General features: G+C 35.3%; 6 protein-coding genes and 1 long non-coding RNA gene across 16 annotated transcripts; 2 read left to right on the plus strand and 5 right to left on the minus strand.

Annotated features, from left to right (window-relative positions):
- Window positions 1-252: 252 nt before the first annotated feature.
- On the minus strand, window positions 253-2,911 carry AT1G23670 (OBP32pep protein, putative (DUF220)). Of its 2 annotated transcripts, NM_202170.2 has the most exons (5): window positions 2,771-2,882; window positions 2,544-2,690; window positions 1,082-1,216; window positions 848-994; window positions 253-735 (listed from the first exon to the last, which is right to left on the minus strand). In NM_202170.2, exons 1-5 carry the CDS (start codon window positions 2,819-2,821, stop codon window positions 421-423), a joined length of 795 nt encoding a protein of 264 aa, NP_973899.1. In that variant the 5' UTR covers window positions 2,822-2,882; the 3' UTR covers window positions 253-420. The 2 variants fall into 2 exon arrangements, with proteins under 2 accessions (NP_973899.1, NP_564200.1); NM_102215.2 differs by lacking the exon at window positions 1,082-1,216 and having other exon boundaries at window positions 296-735; window positions 2,771-2,911.
- Window positions 2,912-3,700: 789 nt separating this feature from the next.
- AT1G23680 (hypothetical protein (DUF220)) lies at window positions 3,701-4,170 on the minus strand (the record flags this gene model as incomplete). Its single annotated transcript, NM_102216.1, has 3 exons — window positions 3,701-3,942; window positions 3,973-4,108; window positions 4,150-4,170. The coding sequence occupies 3 exons, from the start codon at window positions 4,168-4,170 to the stop codon at window positions 3,701-3,703; spliced, it is 399 nt and encodes a 132-aa protein (NP_173780.1).
- Window positions 4,171-4,275: 105 nt separating this feature from the next.
- AT1G23690 (hypothetical protein (Domain of unknown function DUF220)) lies at window positions 4,276-5,783 on the minus strand. Of its 4 annotated transcripts, none has more exons than NM_001084121.3 (5): window positions 5,586-5,783; window positions 5,315-5,479; window positions 5,080-5,205; window positions 4,850-4,993; window positions 4,276-4,755 (listed from the first exon to the last, which is right to left on the minus strand). In NM_001084121.3, exons 1-5 carry the CDS (start codon window positions 5,646-5,648, stop codon window positions 4,447-4,449), a joined length of 807 nt encoding a protein of 268 aa, NP_001077590.1. In that variant the 5' UTR covers window positions 5,649-5,783; the 3' UTR covers window positions 4,276-4,446. The 4 variants fall into 4 exon arrangements, with proteins under 4 accessions (NP_001077590.1, NP_173781.1, NP_001185073.1 ...); NM_102217.2 differs by having other exon boundaries at window positions 5,080-5,220; NM_001198144.1 differs by lacking the exon at window positions 4,850-4,993 and having other exon boundaries at window positions 5,080-5,220.
- Window positions 5,784-5,985: 202 nt separating this feature from the next.
- AT1G23700 (Protein kinase superfamily protein) lies at window positions 5,986-9,304 on the minus strand (the record flags this gene model as incomplete). Of its 3 annotated transcripts, NM_001332616.1 has the most annotated exons (14): window positions 6,102-6,265; window positions 6,354-6,405; window positions 6,494-6,546; window positions 6,631-6,791; window positions 6,885-7,001; window positions 7,124-7,240; window positions 7,425-7,481; window positions 7,562-7,732; window positions 7,815-7,880; window positions 7,981-8,044; window positions 8,134-8,181; window positions 8,266-8,396; window positions 8,478-8,732; window positions 8,824-8,979. In NM_001332616.1, 14 exons carry the CDS (start codon window positions 8,977-8,979, stop codon window positions 6,262-6,264), a joined length of 1,452 nt encoding a protein of 483 aa, NP_001320346.1. The 3 variants fall into 3 exon arrangements, with proteins under 3 accessions (NP_001320345.1, NP_001320346.1, NP_001319070.1); NM_001332615.1 differs by lacking the exon at window positions 7,124-7,240 and having other exon boundaries at window positions 5,986-6,265; window positions 6,494-6,668; window positions 6,749-6,791; window positions 8,824-9,022; NM_001332614.1 differs by lacking the exons at window positions 6,102-6,265; window positions 6,354-6,405 and adding an exon at window positions 9,164-9,304 and having other exon boundaries at window positions 6,468-6,546; window positions 8,824-8,984.
- Window positions 9,305-12,201: 2,897 nt separating this feature from the next.
- Window positions 12,202-13,536, plus strand: AT1G23710 (hypothetical protein (DUF1645)). The gene has a single exon (NM_102219.3). It carries the CDS (start codon window positions 12,377-12,379, stop codon window positions 13,262-13,264), a length of 888 nt encoding a protein of 295 aa, NP_564201.1. The 5' UTR covers window positions 12,202-12,376; the 3' UTR covers window positions 13,265-13,536.
- An 883-nt stretch (window positions 13,537-14,419) lies between these two features.
- Window positions 14,420-14,654, minus strand: AT1G05827. The gene has a single exon (NR_138970.1). It is a non-coding gene; the product is annotated as an other RNA (long non-coding RNA).
- Window positions 14,655-15,310: 656 nt separating this feature from the next.
- AT1G23720 (Proline-rich extensin-like family protein) lies at window positions 15,311-18,637 on the plus strand (the record flags this gene model as incomplete). 4 transcript variants are annotated; one of them, NM_001332618.1, is made up of 2 exons in its annotated part: window positions 15,377-17,482; window positions 17,558-18,598. In NM_001332618.1, 2 exons carry the CDS (start codon window positions 15,597-15,599, stop codon window positions 18,354-18,356), a joined length of 2,685 nt encoding a protein of 894 aa, NP_001320235.1. In that variant the 3' UTR covers window positions 18,357-18,598. The 4 variants fall into 4 exon arrangements, with proteins under 4 accessions (NP_001320234.1, NP_001320235.1, NP_001320233.1 ...); NM_001332619.1 differs by having other exon boundaries at window positions 15,669-16,726; window positions 16,802-18,554; NM_001332617.1 differs by having other exon boundaries at window positions 15,311-18,637.
- Between the last annotated feature and the right edge of the window lie 2,640 nt (window positions 18,638-21,277).

The following is a 21,277-nucleotide window of genomic DNA, read 5'->3' on the forward strand; positions in this document are numbered from 1 at the left end:
GCAACATCTACATGAATCCTAACTCATCCTCTTGTCCCTTCGTTTCAATCCTTTGATGTATATAGTTCGCTTTAATTTACAACCACAACAATTTTTCACAAGAAAAAATAAGAAAATACTTTTTTCACAGTTGACAAGATTTGAACGTTCTGTTCCTATATAAAGTTGAGGCATTAGTATATACTCACAAAAGAATCTATTATGCATGCATAATAATTAATTAACTTCTAAATATTTTGGGTAGACTTGCTTAAATTCTTGGGTTTTTTACCAATTAGTATTCCGATGTTCGGAATTATATAAAGTGATTCTTTCTTTCTTCTTGACAGAACGTGAAATTGTTTTTACAGTATTCCAATATTTGAGGTTAATGTTTGTATAAAAATGGTATAACTAGCAAATATCGGATTGGAAAGAGTTTCAAACGCTTCTGATAACGGCGGCCTGAATTTGAAGATCTTCGATTAGAGCCTTGGTGGTCTTGACGGTGGCCCTACGGATGTACCAAGAAAGTGGTGGCAGGTTAAGATAAGAAGAAGGCTGAAAATACTGGTCCAATGTCACTCTCGAGCCAATCAATCCTTTTCCACCGGTACATTGTCTATATTCTTCTCGATTCTTTGGGAGCCTCGGCTTGCAAAAGCGCATGTTATCTACGTACCATGGCTCTATTTGCCACTTACCATAGAACGTTTTCATGAACATCACGTTCTTTTTAGGAATCATATATAGTGTCTGTCCACAGTAAGCAACATAAACAAAATTAAAAAAAAAATTATACTTGATATGCGCATAAATATCTTTAGAAACTTTTATTTTTGTGGTATATATAGAGAAAAATTCTTACGCTGAAATCTTTCCGGCTCTCATTGAAAGTTAGATGTACCGGGATAGATCCAGACCACCAAAGGAACCTCCAGGGAGCAGCTTTTTCCACCCTCACGTGCTTCTCTGTCGGTCCAAGATCGCTAAAAACTTTACTTGATACGTGTTCCTTCATAAGAAATATCACATTCGCAAGTACGGCTATTATTAGTTCGCAAATCAAACAATACAATAATAGGAAGTAAGAAATAAATACCAGAGTTTGGCGCTTTTTCATCATTGTGAAGTATGATGGGTTCTCATAAGTAGTGAGTATATCGAAGACTGCTTCAGGAGGTAATCCTATTGTAAATTTCATGTTCAAATGGTAAAGATCCTTTTCGTTTGTCACCTTCAAACATAAAAGATATAAGAAATTTGTTTAGAATTTATTTTTTTATCTAGTTCCACCAATTTTGACAGGAAGTTCCCATAGTTTTCATTTCATGTAACTATAATCAATATTAAGAAATCAATTCGTTTATTTTAAGGATTCCCGTAGACCACCTAACCAAAAAAAAAAAAAAAGAAATCTCATAGACCATAGTAATCAACTAATCATAATCATCAGCATTTTAGGTATTTTCAAAAATCTATATCATTTTATTTGCAGCTTCTAGAAATTTACACAAACAAATGATTAGATCACTCATCATCGTGCTTGTATTTTAAGTCGTCAACGTAACGGGCTTTCACAATAAACTAGGATTTAACCCGCGGTTTACCGCGGGCAATCGGTTTATTTGGTTCTTATACTAAATATTTGAATGAATTTGATATCTTAAATTTATAAATATAAACTTTTTAATCAAACATAACTAAATAATAATTGGGATTTTTTTGGTTGTTATTTAGTGATAAGAGAAATGTGTTAAAATGTGTTTAAAAATGTGTATGTAATTTTAGTGAAAGTAAAATATTTACAAAAATGTAAGATTCACAAAATTGGTATAAAATTGTTTATGATTATAAGTGTTTTTTTAACTATTTGACAGGTTATACACTTTTTTGGCAAAATAAAGACTATATTAATTATGTTATTTATAATTATATGTCTTTAAAGTAAAGATAAAAAAATAACATTATTTCACTTATTTTTGTTGAACGGTTTAGATTGAAGGGAATTAATTTTATTGAACGGTTTAGATTCAATCAGATCATATAAAGTTTAGAAGATTGTTAAGACCAAATTACCCTTAATGATTTTGAATACCACAGAACAAAATCCAAAATTAAAATCAAAATTGAGGCCAAATTAGACAAAATTTCAATTTGTACTTCCCTTTTAATAATAAGGGGATAATTGACTCTCTTAACAACAAAAAAATAAAAGAAATTATTCTGAATCAAAGATTTTATTGTCATGGTAGTAAGAAATAAACGTTCAGATGGAGGCTTCTTTATTTTTTTCTATTTATTATATATTTATATTGTGTCTTGTGTTTATTGCTGTTAGTACAAAATTAACGGCATTTCCAATTATGTTAACGTCTGTAAAATCGAGAATGTAAGTTACAAGCACTATGATGAGTCTGAAAAACGCATGTGTTCTTATAAAATAAAAAGTAAAAATTAATATTATGCATTTCACAATAATATGGCCACACCACATGTTTTTCATGGATCAACCGTAACGCCAGGTTAAGAAATGAGAATTTCTCGTTGGTTTGTGATCTTACCTTAACTTTAGGAGGATAATCATACCATGGAGATTTCTTATCTGAAGCTCTCCAAAGTTTTAATTGCTTCTTTAATTCTTCTCTGTTCTCTGGATAAGTCTCAGACACTGACTTAGTTTTAACATTCCTAGATCTCTTGGACTCGACCTACAACAACAAATAGAAACATAACTTTAAATATTGATTTGTCCTCCTAGGGTCCTCTGGTTGATGGAAATAAAACTGACCTCTGGAGGCTGTTGTGTGTTCTGATTGATCAAGCCAGGGAATATACCCATTTCTCTCTGAAAATGTAGTCTACAAATGATGCTTACCTGATAAAAACAAGAGCAAACGAATAACCAAAGCTTGTATATGTGAGGAATATTGTAATATAAAGTTGTTATAGATTGAGATAATGTACTAGCTGAGGAGGTAATGGTGGAGGAGTAGTGTACGTATACAGCGAAACAAGAAGTGAGCAGCATGATTTTAGTGAGTTCTTGACGTCGAGCTAAGACCTACCTAAAGAAAGAGGAGAATAAAGGTATTACCTCGTGAGCAGTCTGCTGTTCTAACTTGTAAAATCATAAAACTTTTCCCATTTTTCACAGCACGAAACAAAAATCCCTTGATCGATTTGACAGATTTTAACAGAAAATTTCTCTGTTTTCATCAGTAAAGTTTGTCTATTAGTTTTGCATGTAGAGCTCCGACCAAAATACTACTGTGAGTTGATGTTTTAAAGTCAAAACCCTTTATCTAATTCGATGGTAAGCACTTACGAACATGTAATTTCGGAATCAATATTTGATGTAAAATAACATGACATAATATAATGTTGTTGACAAAAATATATATATGTATACAGTCGCTATTACAGAATGAATGTAGAGCTAAGAATTACAAATAATAATATTAACCAATAGAATCGGTTATTGTATTGTTGTTTGGTACAATGTAAACCGGTTACTAAACCGGAATACTCTACTATATAAAGAGTGTTTCATGTAACAGAACAATTTAAGAAGAATAACAAACTTTTTTCATCTTCTTCATTTCTTCTGAATTCGTTCATCAACTATTAAATAATTGAGATGTTTATCCTGAAAATGCAAAATCCAATTAACGGTGAGTCTAGAGGTCAAAATCTACCGATAACTCACTAACTAAAGAACTCATTGAGGTTTCCATACCTTTCCAGCTTCAGAAGAAGAATTCGGATATGGGATATCATCTTTTAAATCATTAAGAGGGATATAGAGAAGTTTCTTACCGTAAGATCTTTTTGGTTGTCTTCGACAATTAGACTTGTTGGGAGAGCTCCAGAAAACAAAAGGAATTTCCAGGATACAACTTTCTCTACCTCCGCAATCCGCCTCGGTCCATCCTTCATCAAAAGTTTTCTTGATTTGCTTTCCTTCATAAGAAAAATCACACTCTTAAGTACTTGCAATATTGTATTCTTCTTGACTCTTCGGCTCCATTTGCTTGCACAAACGTTTTGAATATATGTATAGTCGCTCCACTTTATAGCAACCCTCCAACAACTTCATGAACATCATCTTCTCTTTCTTATATTTTGCCTTTCCATAATAAGCAAGATAAAACCTATGTTCAGTTTCACCAATGGAAAATATTTATTCATTGTTGTAAGGGATAAGTCATATAGAGAAACTTGTTACTGTAAGATTTTGTTAGCTGATTAGGTACGGTTTTACCTTTACCTTAGGAATTAAGGGGATCATACAAGAGAAAAACTAACTTTGTATATATTGATTGTATGTTCGTAAAATGAAATTTCTTTTTTCAAAAATTTACATTTTTGAGGTTTAGTATTCCACTATTCGGATTAAAAATATAGCATTTAGGTTTAATACTACTACCAAAATAGTAGAAGTGGTAGATGACAGATTTGGGGGTTTCAAGCGTCTCGGAACATGATACTTGCATTTTGAATCAATATGAGCAGATTTTTGGTGGTTTTGATGGTGATCCCACGAATGTACCAAGAAAGTGGTGGTAGATTAAGAAGAAAATAAGGTTGGAAGTATTGGTCCATTGTCACTTTCGATGCAACCTTTCCTTCTCCGCCGCTACATCTTTTGTATTCTTCTCGACTCTTCGGCTTTCTGTCCTTGCACAAGCGTTCTGAATCTACGTATAGTGGCTCTATTTTCCATTTACCCTCAAAATATTTCATAAACTTCATTTTCTCTTTCATATATCTTCCCTATCCATAAGCAAGAGACATCAAACTTATAATTAGTTTCCCTAATATGAAACAAAAAAGTTATTGATTAGTTTGAGAGATATAGGGAAGCTACTCTAAAGTTTTTTTGGTTTTCATCAACAATTAGAGTAAATGGAAAAGCTCCACACCACCAAAGAACGTCCCAGGTCAGAGCTTTCTCCAACCGCGCGCTCTGCCTCGGTCCATCTTTCATCAAAACCTTTCTTGATTTGTTTTCCTAATTCATCAGAAAAAAATATCACACTCTCAAATATTTCTGTCATTAATACCACATTTGAATCATAAAAATGTAAAGAGAAAAACCAAAAGTTCGCGCCCAGTCTCGTTGTCGATCCTGAAGAATGGAAAGTCGTTCGGATTAGCGAACAAATCATAGACCCCTTCCGGAGGCAATCCTACTGTCAACTCTATGTGCATGTGGCAAAGACCCTTTTTTGTTGTCACCTTCAAACATGAAAATATAAGAAATCTTTCATATTTTTTTTTTTCTTAATTCTTCTACAAATTCCTTTTAAGAGAATAAATTCTTAAGTCTTACCTTGACCTTAGGAGGAGCATCATACCATGGTTTCTTCTTCTCTGCAGCTCTCCAAAGTTTTCCTTGCTTCTTAGCCTCAGCTTTGTCATAATAAAATGCCCGTTTATTAGTATCATTCTCTGTCGCTGAATTAGAGTCAACATTCTCAGATCTCTTGGACTCATCCTACAACAACAAACATAACCATAATATATTTATTATTATCATTCTCAGCTTCTATATTTATTTAACCAATAATATCTTTTATTTTTTGACATCAAATGAAATTTACCTTAAGAGGCTGTTGTTGTAGGTTCTGGTTGATCCAGCCAACAAATCTTCGAAATACACTCATTTCTCTTGAAAATTTAGTCCAAACAATAATTACCTGATGAAAGAAGGAGAAAATGACGATATAAGCTTGTATATGTTATGCTTTGAGGTATCTTAGACAAAAAGCTTGATTCAGAGTTAACCAATTTTCAAAATTAAATTCAGAGAATAGTGTACGTTAGGTTTACGTACACAAGAACAGAGAAATAGGCAGCTCAATTCTCATGAGTTCTTAACGTATAGGTGAGAGCTACTTCAAGTAAAGGAGATCGAAGTTATTATCTGTTTGATTTCTATAGATAGGTCAAGCAAAATTTGTATAAAAGGATGCAGTTTCTATATGATTTTGCAGTAAGGTACTTTTACACAAACAATAGATTCATTTATACACTTTGTGAAACTTGTAAAGAGCCCTCTTATGGTTTTTAGCTGTTCACTGACTTTACATTCGTGTATCTGATTTAGATGAATGATGCCTCTGTAAAAGAATGGATAATGGTGATTTAGATCCACCAAATTCAAAAAAACAATATATGGAATATTCACAAACGGAGTGCCTCTCTTTAAAGATGGAGCACAAAGCAGATTCTGCTTTTAAGGGTCACTGCTCCTCGTCAAGCGGTTGATCTGTTCTTCTAGCTGCAACCAAGTTTGCAACCAAGTTAAGAATATTCATGATGATCTACTAGAAGGAGAAGATGTGTGAGTGTGGCTCTCTTTTACAAACCTGAGCATTTTCTGTTTTGTGTTTCTCAACCTCTTCTTCAAGATTCTTAACGCTGTAGCATTTGAAACCAATGAAACAATCAAGCATTTTTCTCACGTTCCTTCTTTAAGAGATTTAAAGCTTGTGGAATTTATCATTACCTCTGCTGCAAAACGTGAACCTCAGACAATAGATCTGTCTCTGTTGTTGATATCTGTGAATTCAGAACTTTTGGCTCTTAGTTCTCGGCCTCTCTCTATGCATATGTCACTAGCAAAGTATGAGAAGCAAACCCAACCTGCCCAACTTCTGTATTGCCAATCGGAATTCTGATTTCTGTACAAAAATCAAGATCAGGTCATGGAACTTGTAACATAGAGAAGATGCAAATTCTAGTGATAGAACAGCAAACTTACCAGCAGTTGGATCACAGAGTTGCATTAAACCGATTAACCTTTTCTGCCAAGCAAAGAGAAATAGTGTGAAACTACCAGGAGATGGAAACCCAAACGATATTCATGAGTGAAATATCAACAAGAAACGTTGGCAAACCCTTTGGATATCATTCTGGATCAGGATATTCTGTACGATTGGGAGGACTTGAGCAGTATCACAAGAAACAGGGTTCACAAGAATAGCAGGTTCCGTCAGCAGCGCTTCAACATTTTCCTGTATATAAGAGGGATTGAGGATTGTGCAAAGAGAAATTGTGTGAAACTACCAGGAGATGGAAACCCAAACGATATTCATGAGTGAAATATCAACAAGAAACGTTTTTAAATGGCAATAACCCTTTGGATATCATTTTGGATCAGGATATTCTGTAAGATTGGGAGGACTTGAGCAGTATCACAAGAAACAGGGTTCACAAGACTAGCAGGTTCCATCAGCAGCGCTTCAACATTTTCCTGTATATCAGAGGGATTGAGGATTGCAATAAGAGTCAGAAGTTGAAGGATCATAGAAAGTTATTTTCTACTAATCCAGATTACCGGGTCATTTATTTAAAATAACAATAACTGAGTTGATTATGGCTTAGTTATACTAAAATGGTTTGAAAGAAAAGTTATCTTTGTATGTCCAGACGTATACCTGAGATACTTTCTCCTTGTTACCATCTACACCTTTAACCAACTTGGCCTTTTCCTCCTGCAGTGTTGCCAAGGTTCAATCACACAGTCCAAAGCAATGGTGATACCAACAACAGAGAAGGAAAGTTTTCATCTAACCTTCAGCTTTCTATAACGCTCACCAAGCGGAGAGAGGCCATCAAGAAATGTACTAGCCAAGTATTCAGTAGAAAGAGTTTGCTGTAAGAACGGATATTCCAGTAGTTGTGAAGCGGTCGGACGTTTTTCTGGATCTTCTATCAAGCAAGCTGCGACCAACTCTCTAAAAGACTGCAACAATATATAGTATCTTTCTTAATGAGTGAAAGATGAAATCAACATTTCTCAGGTGTAATCATTCCATTCCACTGACCTTAGAGAATTTCGTGTCTTCTTCATAGTTAGGAAAGGGAGAATTTTGTAAGTTCAATGGTAGCACCTGAAAACAATCATGAAAAACAGAGCATTCTAGAAACAGATACTATAAAGGGGAAAATACAGTGCATGATGGAACTTTAATCTTATAAGGTAAGACTCACCGTGGTAGGTGAATGACCATGGGCAAGTTCCAGGGCAGTCATGCCAAACGACCAGATATCCACTCTAAAAAGTTGAATAGAAAACTAATAAGTCCTAGGCAAGTCACTCCTTTAAGATGGCAGTACAGCTACACTAGAAAACAGCAGACATACTTGAAATCATAGCCATCAACTTGCTGCATATCCTTCTCAGGTGCCATCCTAGAAAGAGCAAAGATATCCTCAAGCTAAAGAAAACAGCTTAGAATGGAAAGTCTACTCTCTATAGTCGGATTAAGCACTCACCGGCGTGGATTTCCAACAAAAGTATTCTCAGAACTAGTACGCATCCTTTCCACACTATCAAACATGGATGCTGAAACTTCAAAGTCACCGAGCTTAACAGTTCCTTCTGAGTCAACCAGTACATTCCCAGCCTAGAAAGAAGGATACATTCTGCTATCAAAACATGATCGGAAAAAAACGAAGTACATAACGTGAATTGAGATTAAAAGTACCTTAACATTTCGATGGATGTGTCCTAGTCCATGAAGGTAAACAAGAGCTTTAAGAATCTCCCGCAACAATATAGCAATTACAGGTTCCTCAAGACCATTTGGATAGACTGATTTCATTATGTTCAAGGAAGAGCCGCACGACATAAAAGGCATCACAATCCACAAGCTGCTACTATCTATGAAAGAGCAATGCACCCTCAATAGATTTGGATGATCAATTAAGCTCAATCTATGAACTTCTTTCCTTATGGTTTCCTGAATTTATCTCCAACAACAGACTAAATATCAATTTCCGATGATAGATCCTAAATATGAACAAACAAAGAACAAAGATGAAGATACGAACCAGATCGTTGGTGCATTTTTCAAGGTTCCAGATCTTGATGGCTACAATTTCATCAAGTAGAATGCATCGAGCTCTGTAAACACCATCGCCTATCTCTTCTAAAATCTCGTAATCTTTCGCAACCAGAGGAAATCTCGTTTCCGGTGAACTCGTCATTATGCCTAATTCATGCAGAAAATCAATAAGACGGCGAACGAAATTAATCGTTTCTCCGATCAAAAACCATTCTCAACTTCATATACAGTAATGCATTGAAGTTAAGAAACGAAAATCCGAACTCTGTTCTAACAAATCGGAGAAAAAGAGAGAAATCCTGAAGTACGAGGCGGCGATTACGTACGAGCCGGAGAAAAAACCTGAAGCGTGAGAGCGCAAAGGAGGAGGCAACGAAGGAGACGAAGAAGAAGCGGTGGCGGAGGAGAATTCAGTTGAGACAAATCGCCGGAGAGTTCGATTTTTCTCTGACTTGTGGAAGTGAAAGATTCGGAAACTTTGGAGACTGGAAAGTTTGTTAGTCGCGGGCGCCTTTTATAGCTGACGAATTTTATTTTACTATCATTTTCTGATTTCATGTGTATAAATATAAGGAAATATTAGCTGATGAAATTAACACTGAAAAGTGAAAAGTAATAACATAAGCCTATAAAAGTGAAATTGGTAATGTTAATATCCGATTTAATTGGATATTTTTTGTTGAAAATGCAACACAAATTACGTGATAGCGTTTAGTCTTTCTCAAACACAATCAATTCACAATAGAAATTGTAGAATAGAATAATTTCATTAGATAAATTCATTGCTCCAAATGATGGTTTTTTTTTTGTGTGACTTTTATATATATTTATGAGTTTTTTTATATATACTTATATATTTATGAGTTAATAAGCCCCAAAAATAATTTTCACGGATTTTTAGAGTAGGAGCAAACATCAAATAGAATTTTATTTAAATTCATTGCAATTTTCAATTATTAAGAACTTGAAGTCAAATATACATGTGTTGAAGATTGAAGCTTATATAATTTTGTGTTTTTGAAGATGATACGTCATCTTCTGAAGCTGAAAGAGTTTCCACAAAAGGTAAAAGTACGAGAAAGGCTTAGCCGCTTAGGCTTAGTACGTGTCCTCGGTATAAAGTGTCTGTTGCATTTCTTGGGTCTCACTTAACAAAACTTTGAAGCACTACGTCATTGGACAAAAATTTCTGACACCGTTCTTTACAACTAACAGTGGAGATGGAGAAGAAGAGTAGCACGGAAAGTCCGGTGCTAATGTGTGATCCAGGCAAGAGGTAATGTGTGATCAAGGCAAAGTTTTGATGAATCTTCACATCCAAATGCCTACGTAAGATGACCAACGTGCCGGCCCGAATGAATGGGCTGCCTAAAGCAAGCCAAATAATTGATGCCCCAATGAAAAGAAAAAAAAATTGTTTGAAAAGAATGCATATAGTGGCCTTGAACTCATGACTTGTTAATAGAGAAAATTCAAGCTTAACCACTAGACCTATTGAACAATTCAGAAAATCATAACCCTAAATTTTTTTATAAGATCTGATTCCCTAAAGCCCTAGCTTTATGAGCTTCTGCCACGGACCGGGCCGGACCAACGGTTAAGAACTTGATTTTAACTTTTTACCAAACAAAACTTGATTTTACTTTTTACGTTGTTCACTTTTTCCTTTTAATTCCAATTTTTTCTTTTGATTTGTTTACCGGCATGAGAAGTAGTTGCTCCCTAATTACTTTAGACGGGATAAGTTCTCAATTCTTAAACTTCATTTCAAAATATCGTCTTGGATAATGGATATATGAGCGGGAGCCGCCAAGTGTTAAACATAGTCTAGACAAATCAATTAAATGTTCTTCTAATTTTTCCTAATGGCAATGGTTAAATCTGAATATTTCATTAGCCAAATGTTGTCTAGTCAAATGTCGTGAACTAAATAAACCGCATCATCAAGTGGAATCGTGGGACTGGGACCATATATAATGATATATCATATATGAAATAAATGTGTGAATACTTGTCTTTTATCTTCTTGGGTTTGATTATAACATTCAGAATTTCAGATGGTTGTGACTTGTGGCATTAAAATGAAACATCACTGGTGGATCTATATTCTCTTCTAATTTTCCTCTCCACCACGATATATAATATTTTCTATTTTTGGCAACAAACTATATTACCTTCATATTTCTGATATTTTCCACTGCATAGCTTTCTTTTTGAGATACGAGTTAGAGTTACTAATGATTTTTCACAATATTACTTTGACCTTAAAAATAAATGAAATGATGATATCCCATTAACTAGCAACTGAATTGATCTTTATGAAAACATAGAGGTAAGACATGAGAGTTGACATAATCTCATCGATACATATTTTAAGAATTTCTCTTGTTGAATATCTAAAGTCAGAAATCGATAATTGTCTTTCAAGAAAAACTATCTTTGATCAATATCTCTGCATATTATAGGTCAACAACTAAACATTTATTTTAAATTTGTTTTCAATCTCTCTATTCTTTATCCCCACCTTCGTTTTTTCTTTAATAATGTTAAATAAAAATATTTGTAACGTTCATATTTTGGGAAGTCTTCAACAATATTCGACGAACATTTAGCTGTAACGTCCAAAAGTCACCAACCCAAATAGAAATTTCGAAGGCCAAAATATATTTGTGCTAACTAACTTCAATATCGTTAAGCTTAGCTCAGAGCAAATAATTGTGTTGGTACACACAATTAAAACTTAACAAATACTACAAGATTGATTGACCAAATTATAAATGTTAAACATATGGACCAAAATCGTTGAATAATATATAAAGCTTTTGACATTTATTAGATTTGTTAATAAACATGTGGGAGAGAGAGACTGACTAGTCTTATTAATTTTGTTTAATCACGTGGTTTAAACTTAGTTTTGTAAATTATCAAGAAGTAACGGAACCGTTAATTCCACGCGTAAGTCAAGATATTTCATCGTTAATTTTTGACTTTTGACGACGGCTTGAATCAGTCAACGTCACCCTTCGCGCGTGAACTAACTAACACCAATGTTTGGTCAACGTCAGACGGAACAAAACCGTGATCTTCACAAAAATCCTTAATTACCGATAAGACACGTGGATCTCAAGAAACGCATCCACGTCACACCACATGTCAGTTTCGTTTTTGCTTTCCCAACAAGTTTTTGATAGACGAAAATTACGGATTTACCCGTCCGTTGACACGTAAGGCGACAATCACAGAAGCAGCCCACCCACTATTTCCTCAGCCCATCACGCGCTTTTACTTGTAAAGTTAATAACAACAAAAAGAGAAGTGATGTGATTGGCCCAATTAAAATAAAATAAAACGTACTGTTCACACTTGATGACTTATCTTCATGAAGCACCAACCATATAAATTTGGTCAGGTCTTTATTAAACAAATCAAATTATCTTCCTCACTCGTTGTTTCATTTCTTAGAGCCGTCGTTTCAGATTTCTTCTTCCAGAGAGAGTTAAAAAGAGTAACGGTGAGGTTTGGATCTAATCGAATCAACGATGGAGGTTGCTTTTCCATCTTCGCCGCCGGTGAAATGCATCGCCGATGAAAGATTAACAGAGATCTCCATGGATTTCACCAAATTAGGATTCCCAGAAGAAGATGAAGAAATTAAAAAATTGGAGAGATCGTGGAGTAAGCTCGAAGAATCCGTCGAATTTAACGAAGACGATGAAGAAGAAGAAGAAGAGTTTTCGTTTGCTTGTGTAAACGGAGAAGGATCTCCAATTACCGCTGATGAAGCTTTTGAAGATGGTCAGATCCGTCCTGTGTTTCCTCTGTTTAACCGTGATCTTCTCTTCGAGTACGAAAACGAAGATGACAAAAACGACAACGTTTCGGTCACCGACGAGAACAGACCGCGTCTTAGAAAATTATTTGTTGAGGATCGTAACGGTAACGGTGACGGAGAGGAGACGGAGGGTTCTGAGAAAGAACCGTTGGGACCGTATTGTTCGTGGACAGGAGGAACGGTTGCAGAAGCGTCGCCGGAGACTTGCCGGAAAAGTAATTCGACGGGATTCTCAAAGCTTTGGAGATTTAGAGATCTTGTTTTGAGAAGTAACAGTGATGGAAGAGACGCGTTTGTTTTCTTGAATAATAGTAATGACAAGACTCGGACTCGGTCTTCTTCGTCGTCGTCGTCTACGGCGGCGGAGGAGAATGATAAGAAGGTAATAACAGAGAAGAAAAAGGGGAAGGAGAAAACTTCGACGTCGTCGGAGACGAAGAAGAAGACGACGACGACTAAATCGGCGCATGAGAAGCTATACATGAGAAACAGAGCGATGAAGGAAGAAGTGAAACACAGATCGTATCTTCCGTACAAACAAGTCGGGTTCTTCACTAATGTGAATGGTCTTAGCAGAAATATTCATCCTTTCTGACAAAAATAAAAATTAAGTTTGGTTTTTGGGTGATTTTTTTTTGTTTTTTGGTTATGTAAAAAAAAAATTTAATTTAGTACTCTTCTTTGGGGTCACTTCTGCTTGGTAGATTGAAATTTTAAATGATTGCAGAAAGGTGTACTGTTTTTTTTCACTATTTTCTGGTGTTATTGTGAAGAGTTTGGCTTGTGTACTAAACCATTTTGTAAGTAAAAAAATATATAAAATAGTTCGATTTGCTTAAGTAGATTTTAGTAAAATTGAATGATTTTGCAAAAGAAGACTGATATCAACTGGTATACTTCAGCTAAATGATAAAAGCTCACAAGAAGTTAATTGATCTTGTGAGGACACTAGATGTTCGTTGATCCTAGAGTATAGCTGAACAACTTGTCTTTTTGACTGTGTTGAATAATTGTTGATATCTCAAAATGATGCTGAAACAAGGAACAATGTAAATAATCTTATCGTTCTCAAAATGATGCTGAAACAAGGAATACAATCTTCTAAAGAGGCTAAGAGTTTGTTGAAAAAACCTCCAACTCAAAGAGCACAGGAAACCGAAGAAAACCCAAACGAAAGACAAAGCCCAACAACTAAAAGTAAAATAAAGAGAGTCCAATATGAGATGATAGTATAGAAGTGGGAAAATGATTTTTTCCCCTATTTTGGCAAAGAAAATAAAAAGCCTTAATCGTCCTTTGTGGCAAGCAAAAATAATTTTTGTTTTTTCCCTTGACTTCAAATTGTTGTGAATCTTTAAAGATAACATAATCATGTCTTTATGTGTAAAGTAACTGACCATATTTAACTGGTCATTTGAAAATTATATTTAACTATATCAGAAACAATCATATAGGCAATTATATTAGAAAAACAATTCTTGTTGTTTAGAAGTTAAAAGTTTAGAATGAAAAAAAAATAAATATATATATATATATATAACAATAATTATTGTACAATTATATTTCCAAATAGACAACTATATTAACAAATACTCATCGTTGTTACATTTTTTTCTTTAAAAGAATATAAATTGGAGTCAATTTAAACATGAATAACTTTCTTTTTAACGTCTATCTAGAAATCAAGAATACGAAGAGTACATGATACAAACAAAGTACGAATCAAATCAATAAACAAAGTTTAGTAAAATTTGAAAAAACAACGGACGCAGATCTACATTTTCAAGGGAAGCAAGTCTATAAACAAAGTTAGTAACGCCAATTGCCCCCATGCGGCATCACTTTGCCAAGCCCCAATTTAGTTCATTCAACATTTTATACTGATCCGTCCGAAAGAAATACAAATGAGGCGGCAAAAAATCGACGTTAATTACAAGTACGATTGAAGCCGGATACACCAGACATTTTAGAACAGAGACTGCTAATAATCATTGCATCTTCTTCTCTGAATAACTATTTTCTTACTATTATTGTTTATTGTCCCAGATATAAACATCTAAATTTTGAATGAGTTTATCATTCTATTTTTCACCTTATTATTAAAAAGGTTATTTTCTATTACATTCGCGGCAATATTCGAAAGCAAAACAACTATTCTAATATGATTTTTTTTTGGACAATTTTATGTTCGTTATGGCATATCAATTCATATTTTCATGTAGTTAACTATTTCTATACATAGAAACGTGATTCTATTATGTCCCATTATAGATAGTTGACAACTTTTTGTAAGCAAAAGAAAAAAATGATGAAATTATCAGATTGACTGTATATGTTAAAAACTTAATTGGATTTTTCTTTATCATACTTACTTAAATTTGATATAGAAAACAAAAAGAATCAAAAGAAGCAAAAGTGAAGGAGAGACATCACATGTGATTTATGCATGTAGAAACTTTTAACCTGGGTAATCTTGTTATGAGAACATTCATCTCTGTTAGTATCAATCATAGAGAACCAATAAGAATTTAGAAATACGAGCATAGAATAATTATTTGGTTTCTAAGTTTGAAAATTTCCACTAGCTACTTTCTCCATCAAAAACAAATAGTTAGAAGAAGAAGAAACAAAATAATTGGCTCGTTGACAAAATAATTGAACAATGATATGCATTTTTCTTCACGAACTTGAGAATATACAAATGCAAATTGGATAGTTGACATTTGATGCACGTTCTTGCACGTTACCTTTCGTGGTAGTTTGGCGCAGACAAGCTTTCACGATTACTGAGATGTAAGCAAAACAAAAAGAAGAAGATGGTAAAACCAAATGCTATATAAAGCCATGCACAGGTAATGTAGAATGACAAAACAAAGCAAACAACAAAACCAACGCAGTGAGGCGTTGGACAAGCAATCAAAATAAGAATGATATCTTCTCCAGGGATGGGGCGTTCTGCCCATCTTGTTTATGCTCTTGGTTTTATTATCATGGCCACAATGGTTGCTGCGTCTTATGAGCCCTACACGTATAGCTCACCACCACCACCATTGTATGACTCTCCTACACCAAAGGTTGACTATAAGTCTCCACCACCTCCATACGTTTACAGTTCTCCACCACCTCCACTATCGTATTCGCCATCTCCCAAGGTAGACTACAAGTCTCCACCACCTCCATATGTTTACAGCTCTCCACCACCACCATATTACTCACCATCCCCTAAAGTCGAATACAAATCCCCACCACCTCCATATGTTTATAGTTCTCCACCACCACCATATTACTCACCCTCACCTAAAGTAGATTACAAGTCTCCACCACCACCGTATGTTTACAGCTCCCCACCACCACCATACTATTCACCTTCTCCAAAGCCCACATACAAATCACCACCACCTCCATATGTTTACAATTCTCCACCACCACCATACTACTCACCATCCCCTAAGGTCGAATACAAATCTCCACCACCTCCATACGTCTATAGCTCTCCACCCCCACCATACTACTCACCCTCACCTAAAGTAGATTATAAGTCTCCACCACCACCGTATGTTTACAACTCTCCACCACCACCATACTATTCACCTTCTCCAAAACCCACATACAAGTCCCCACCACCACCATATATTTACAGCTCTCCACCACCACCATACTATTCTCCTTCTCCTAAACCAGTATACAAATCTCCACCACCACCATACGTCTATTCCTCTCCACCACCACCATACTATTCACCTTCTCCTAAACCAGCATACAAATCTCCACCACCACCGTATGTTTATAGCTCTCCACCTCCTCCATACTACTCGCCTTCTCCTAAACCCATATACAAGTCTCCACCACCACCGTACGTCTACAACTCTCCTCCACCACCATACTACTCTCCTTCTCCAAAACCGGCATACAAATCTCCACCACCACCATACGTATACAGCTTTCCACCTCCTCCATACTACTCGCCTTCTCCTAAACCCGTATACAAGTCTCCACCACCACCATACGTCTACAACTCTCCTCCACCACCATACTACTCTCCTTCTCCAAAACCGGCATACAAATCTCCACCACCACCATACGTATACAGCTCTCCACCACCACCATACTACTCGCCTTCTCCTAAACCAACATACAAATCTCCACCACCACCATATGTTTATAGCTCTCCACCTCCTCCATACTACTCGCCTTCTCCTAAACCCGTATACAAGTCTCCACCACCACCGTACATCTACAACTCTCCACCACCACCATACTACTCCCCTTCACCTAAACCATCATACAAATCCCCACCACCACCATATGTTTACAGCTCTCCACCACCACCATATTACTCGCCTTCTCCTAAGCTTACATACAAATCCTCACCACCACCCTATGTTTACAGCTCTCCACCACCACCATATTACTCTCCTTCTCCTAAGGTTGTATACAAATCTCCACCACCACCATATGTTTACAGCTCTCCACCACCACCATACTACTCCCCTTCACCTAAACCATCATACAAATCCCCACCACCACCGTACGTCTATAACTCTCCACCTCCTCCTTACTACTCTCCTTCACCTAAGGTCATATACAAATCGCCACCACACCCACATGTATGTGTTTGTCCCCCACCTCCACCATGCTACTCTCATTCTCCAAAGATTGAGTACAAATCCCCACCAACACCATATGTTTACCACTCACCACCTCCCCCACCTTATTATTCGCCTTCGCCTAAACCTGCATATAAATCTTCACCACCACCTTACGTCTACAGCTCTCCACCACCACCATATTACTCACCTGCTCCTAAGCCCGTATACAAATCTCCACCACCACCATACGTGTACAACTCCCCACCACCACCATATTACTCACCATCCCCTAAACCTACATACAAATCTCCACCACCACCATATGTATACAGCTCTCCACCACCACCATATTACTCACCTACTCCTAAACCTACATACAAATCTCCACCACCCCCATATGTCTACAGTTCCCCACCACCACCATATTACTCGCCTTCTCCTAAGCCAACATACAAATCCCCACCACCACCATACGTCTACAGTTCTCCACCACCACCATATTACTCACCTGCTCCTAAGCCCACATACAAATCTCCACCACCACCATACGTTTACAGCTCCCCACCACCACCATACTACTCGCCTTCCCCTAAGCCTACATACAAATCTCCACCACCTCCATATGTATATAGCTCTCCACCTCCACCACCTTATTACTCTCCTTCTCCAAAGGTTGAGTACAAATCTCCGCCACCACCATATGTCTACAGTTCTCCTCCCCCACCATATTACTCTCCTTCTCCAAAGGTTGAGTACAAATCTCCTCCTCCACCGTATGTTTATAGTTCTCCACCTCCACCACCATATTACTCTCCTTCTCCAAAGGTTGAGTACAAATCCCCTCCACCACCGTATGTCTACAGCTCCCCACCACCACCCACGTATTATTCTCCTTCTCCAAAGGTTGAATACAAATCTCCACCACCTCCATATGTCTACAACTCTCCACCTCCACCGGCGTATTACTCTCCATCTCCAAAGATTGAGTACAAATCTCCACCTCCACCATATGTCTACAGTTCTCCACCACCACCATCATATTCTCCTTCTCCAAAAGCTGAATACAAATCTCCTCCTCCCCCATCCTTATATTACTAAATTAATTTATTAAAGTCATAAATAAGATCACCAAGTCTCATTTGATGTCCCGTCTATTTTCTTCTTCTTGGGCTTGAATGGTTTTATCTGATGTCAGATGAACTCTCTGGTTATTAAAATTTTATTTGCATTTTTGTTTGTTTTTCTTTCCATTGTGTAAAAGTTGTTTCAATCTTGAAATGTATCAGTTACAATTATATATATTGTTTCTTTATCTAAAGAATACTAATTTACCTAATTAATACTCTCTCTTTCTTATTAATCTGAATTTAGAAAACAAGTTGTTACAAACATACAATTTTTATGTATTTCTATTAGTTATTAATGATGAATTCTAAGCAAAATAAAAGAATATTATTGGTTTATAATAATGAAAAATGGTTAATTACAAAAAGTGATTTATTTATAATCAATTTAACATATTTGCTTAATATGTATAAGAAAAAAAAAACAAGAATAATTAGGGATATAACTATATAAGGATTATTCGTTTTAAAAAACATAAATAATATCTAAAAATCAGCTAGAAATATTATGATTTTGAAAACCTTACCCGGAGTTTTTGTTAATGTGAGGTTTAGTGAACAAAAACTTTTTAGTTTGATAACAATTTGTAACATTTTCGATTCCACATGTCAAATATGTCGTCCCATTTTCGATTCTTGAATCCAATGCTGATCGTATTCATATTCCGGAAATTTTGAAGATCTTAGTCCAAAATAAATTGGGAAACATTTTTTTCCTAACTAATTACGTTAAGCCAATCTAAACTTTTTAAATCACGATTACCAAAGTTATTGAAGCAAACATTCTTTTTTATAGACTGCTTATATTTGGTGAAGATAATGTTTTTTTTAATTGAATGGTCGATATTTTCAATGTATTTAAAAGAATTACAGAGTGACAAGGAAAAATTCACAAATTTCCCTTTGTCTTTAATTTTTTGTAGTGCAAATGTAAAAGCATATAATTTGGCACGAAAAATTTATACCGAACAGCATCATGTCACATATGTAAACAATATCATTTGGGAGTGCCTCGTTTGAACTCTAATTAATTTCGGTTGACAACAACAAAATGGTAAGGCATAAGTTTACTGTATTATCTTAAAACATTGGCAATTTCATCTTTTTGCTCTAGTGTATCATTAGTAGTATCTTGCATATCCTTTATATATTGAAATTTTAAATATCACTATAAGCCAATTCTGTAGATATACGTAAATCTTTTAGATTATATAATATTTGATATGAAATTTTGAATATTATAATTTAATTGATTGTCTATCTTTAACTAAAATTAATAAAATTAAAATGTATAAAAACTTTTTGATAAAACATTTTACGATTATAGTTTGGGTCAGCTATATAGAATCTCTTGTTGGTTCAATTTTTTCTTTCGAAAGATTGTCGGGTGCTCAGAAATAGTGGCAGGGTAACCTGCTAGGGTGGTTCTTTCTTCCACTAGGCTCACTGCGGTGTCTGGTGAAGGTTTCGTTCCTTTGACCATGTTTTGAGAGAAAAATGACCTAACACCATAACACAGTCAAGATATTTTCGGGAGGTAAAAAAAAATCTTCTGAAAACCCTCATGCATGTTTTAATCAAAATGGATCAATGTGATTGTGTTAGGTCATTTAGTTGAAGTGATCGAAAGCCTAATATATCGGTCAGTGGAAAAGTAAAAGAGAATAAAAATCACTTCCCTAAGTGAGATTGAAACTCTTTTAGAGATGATTTTGATCATGAGGAATTGAATCCAGTTGTTCAGGAAATGGAAAGAAGAGTAATTTTAGAGGGATCCTTTCATCTATCAATTTTTCTGAGTGTGAGAAATGGTGTATTATGGGAGTCAAGTTTTGTATAATGTTCTTGTGTATTTGTGAGTATCCTCTAGATTGGGCTATTCTAAGCATGAGGGCTATGCTTTGCTGCCTTACATATTGTGGCCCACATGTTGTGGCGATGACACTCACCTACAGTGGTTAATTGACCTAGTTTGCTAGGATGGGAGGTACGTCTTTGTTGGTGGAGAGGTGTGTATAATCAATTTTATTGAGACATAATATTTCGTCACTATGTCAATAAATCTGTAATAATAAAAATTTTGTGACGATTTTGTGACTAACTGTTAACGGTTGCAATACATTCGTCACAAAATTGTTTTCTCGGATTGTTTCATCCGTGGCAAAGCGCGTTGCGCTCTTAATCTCTTACCTGCTTGCGGAAATTCACCCCCAAAATATCATTAAATTCAATACAATGTGTTAAACACGTATAGTATATCGTTAGTATTATTTATAGGCTTGCTTATAAGTAAATTTCGTTACCTATTTATATACAGATAAGCCATACAAAATCTTCACTAATTTACCTAATAATTAATTATTTACCGCACTATCATCTACTAAGCTTTAAATGTGTTAATTTCTTCATGGAATCGAGAAGACTTTAAGTATATGCAGTTTGCTTATAAACGCGGCCTTGTAATTTTATGCATATGACATCTTATCGTGCATGATCTCAGAAACAGATTAATTGGACATATAGTAATGTGAATATAAAACCTAATAAAGAAAAAAAAATCAAATGGTCACATTTATTGAAAATAAGATGGTGACATGATAATACAAAGAAGTTTATCTATTTGTCTATTTAGCGACCTGTTTATTTAATTCGTTTGGGCTTCGTTCAATTCCGCAGGCTATCTTTCACCCGAAGCAACTAAACTATAGTATTAAAAGTATATATGGAATAGCTTGTAATTAGGTTTTATAATTGCTGCTAATTATTACTATTATCGTTATTGAATATTCAACTGAATCGGGCCATGATTAGCGATGAGGTACATGACAATGAAACATGCATGTTCCTCAAATTCCAATTGATATGATGGAAGAAAACAATACAATGCCCGACAAA

Source organism: Arabidopsis thaliana, assembly GCF_000001735.4.
Source record: "Arabidopsis thaliana chromosome 1 sequence".
NCBI classification, from domain to species: Eukaryota; Viridiplantae; Streptophyta; class Magnoliopsida; order Brassicales; family Brassicaceae; genus Arabidopsis; species Arabidopsis thaliana.

What these genes read in the sequence shown, in the direction of transcription:
- AT1G23690 (NM_102217.2), bottom strand. Translation starts at nt 5,648, where the DNA reads ATGAGTGTATTTCGAAGATTTGTTGGCTGGATCAACCAGAACCTACAA. An exon ending in AGACTGGGCGCGAACTTTTG is followed by an intron (nt 4,994 to 5,079) that starts GTTTTTCTCTTT and finishes CTGATGAATTAG; the next exon opens with GAAAACAAATCAAGAAAGGT. An exon ending in AAAACCAAAAAAACTTTAGA is followed by an intron (nt 4,756 to 4,849) that starts GTAGCTTCCCTA and finishes GCTTATGGATAG; the next exon opens with GGAAGATATATGAAAGAGAA.
- AT1G23670 (NM_202170.2), bottom strand. Translation starts at nt 2,821, where the DNA reads ATGGGTATATTCCCTGGCTTGATCAATCAGAACACACAACAGCCTCCA. An exon ending in TGAAAAAGCGCCAAACTCTG is followed by an intron (nt 995 to 1,081) that starts GTATTTATTTCT and finishes TTTCTTATGAAG; the next exon opens with GAACACGTATCAAGTAAAGT. An exon ending in AGAGCCGGAAAGATTTCAGC is followed by an intron (nt 736 to 847) that starts GTAAGAATTTTT and finishes TACTGTGGACAG; the next exon opens with ACACTATATATGATTCCTAA.
- AT1G23710 (NM_102219.3), top strand. Translation starts at nt 12,377, where the DNA reads ATGGAGGTTGCTTTTCCATCTTCGCCGCCGGTGAAATGCATCGCCGAT.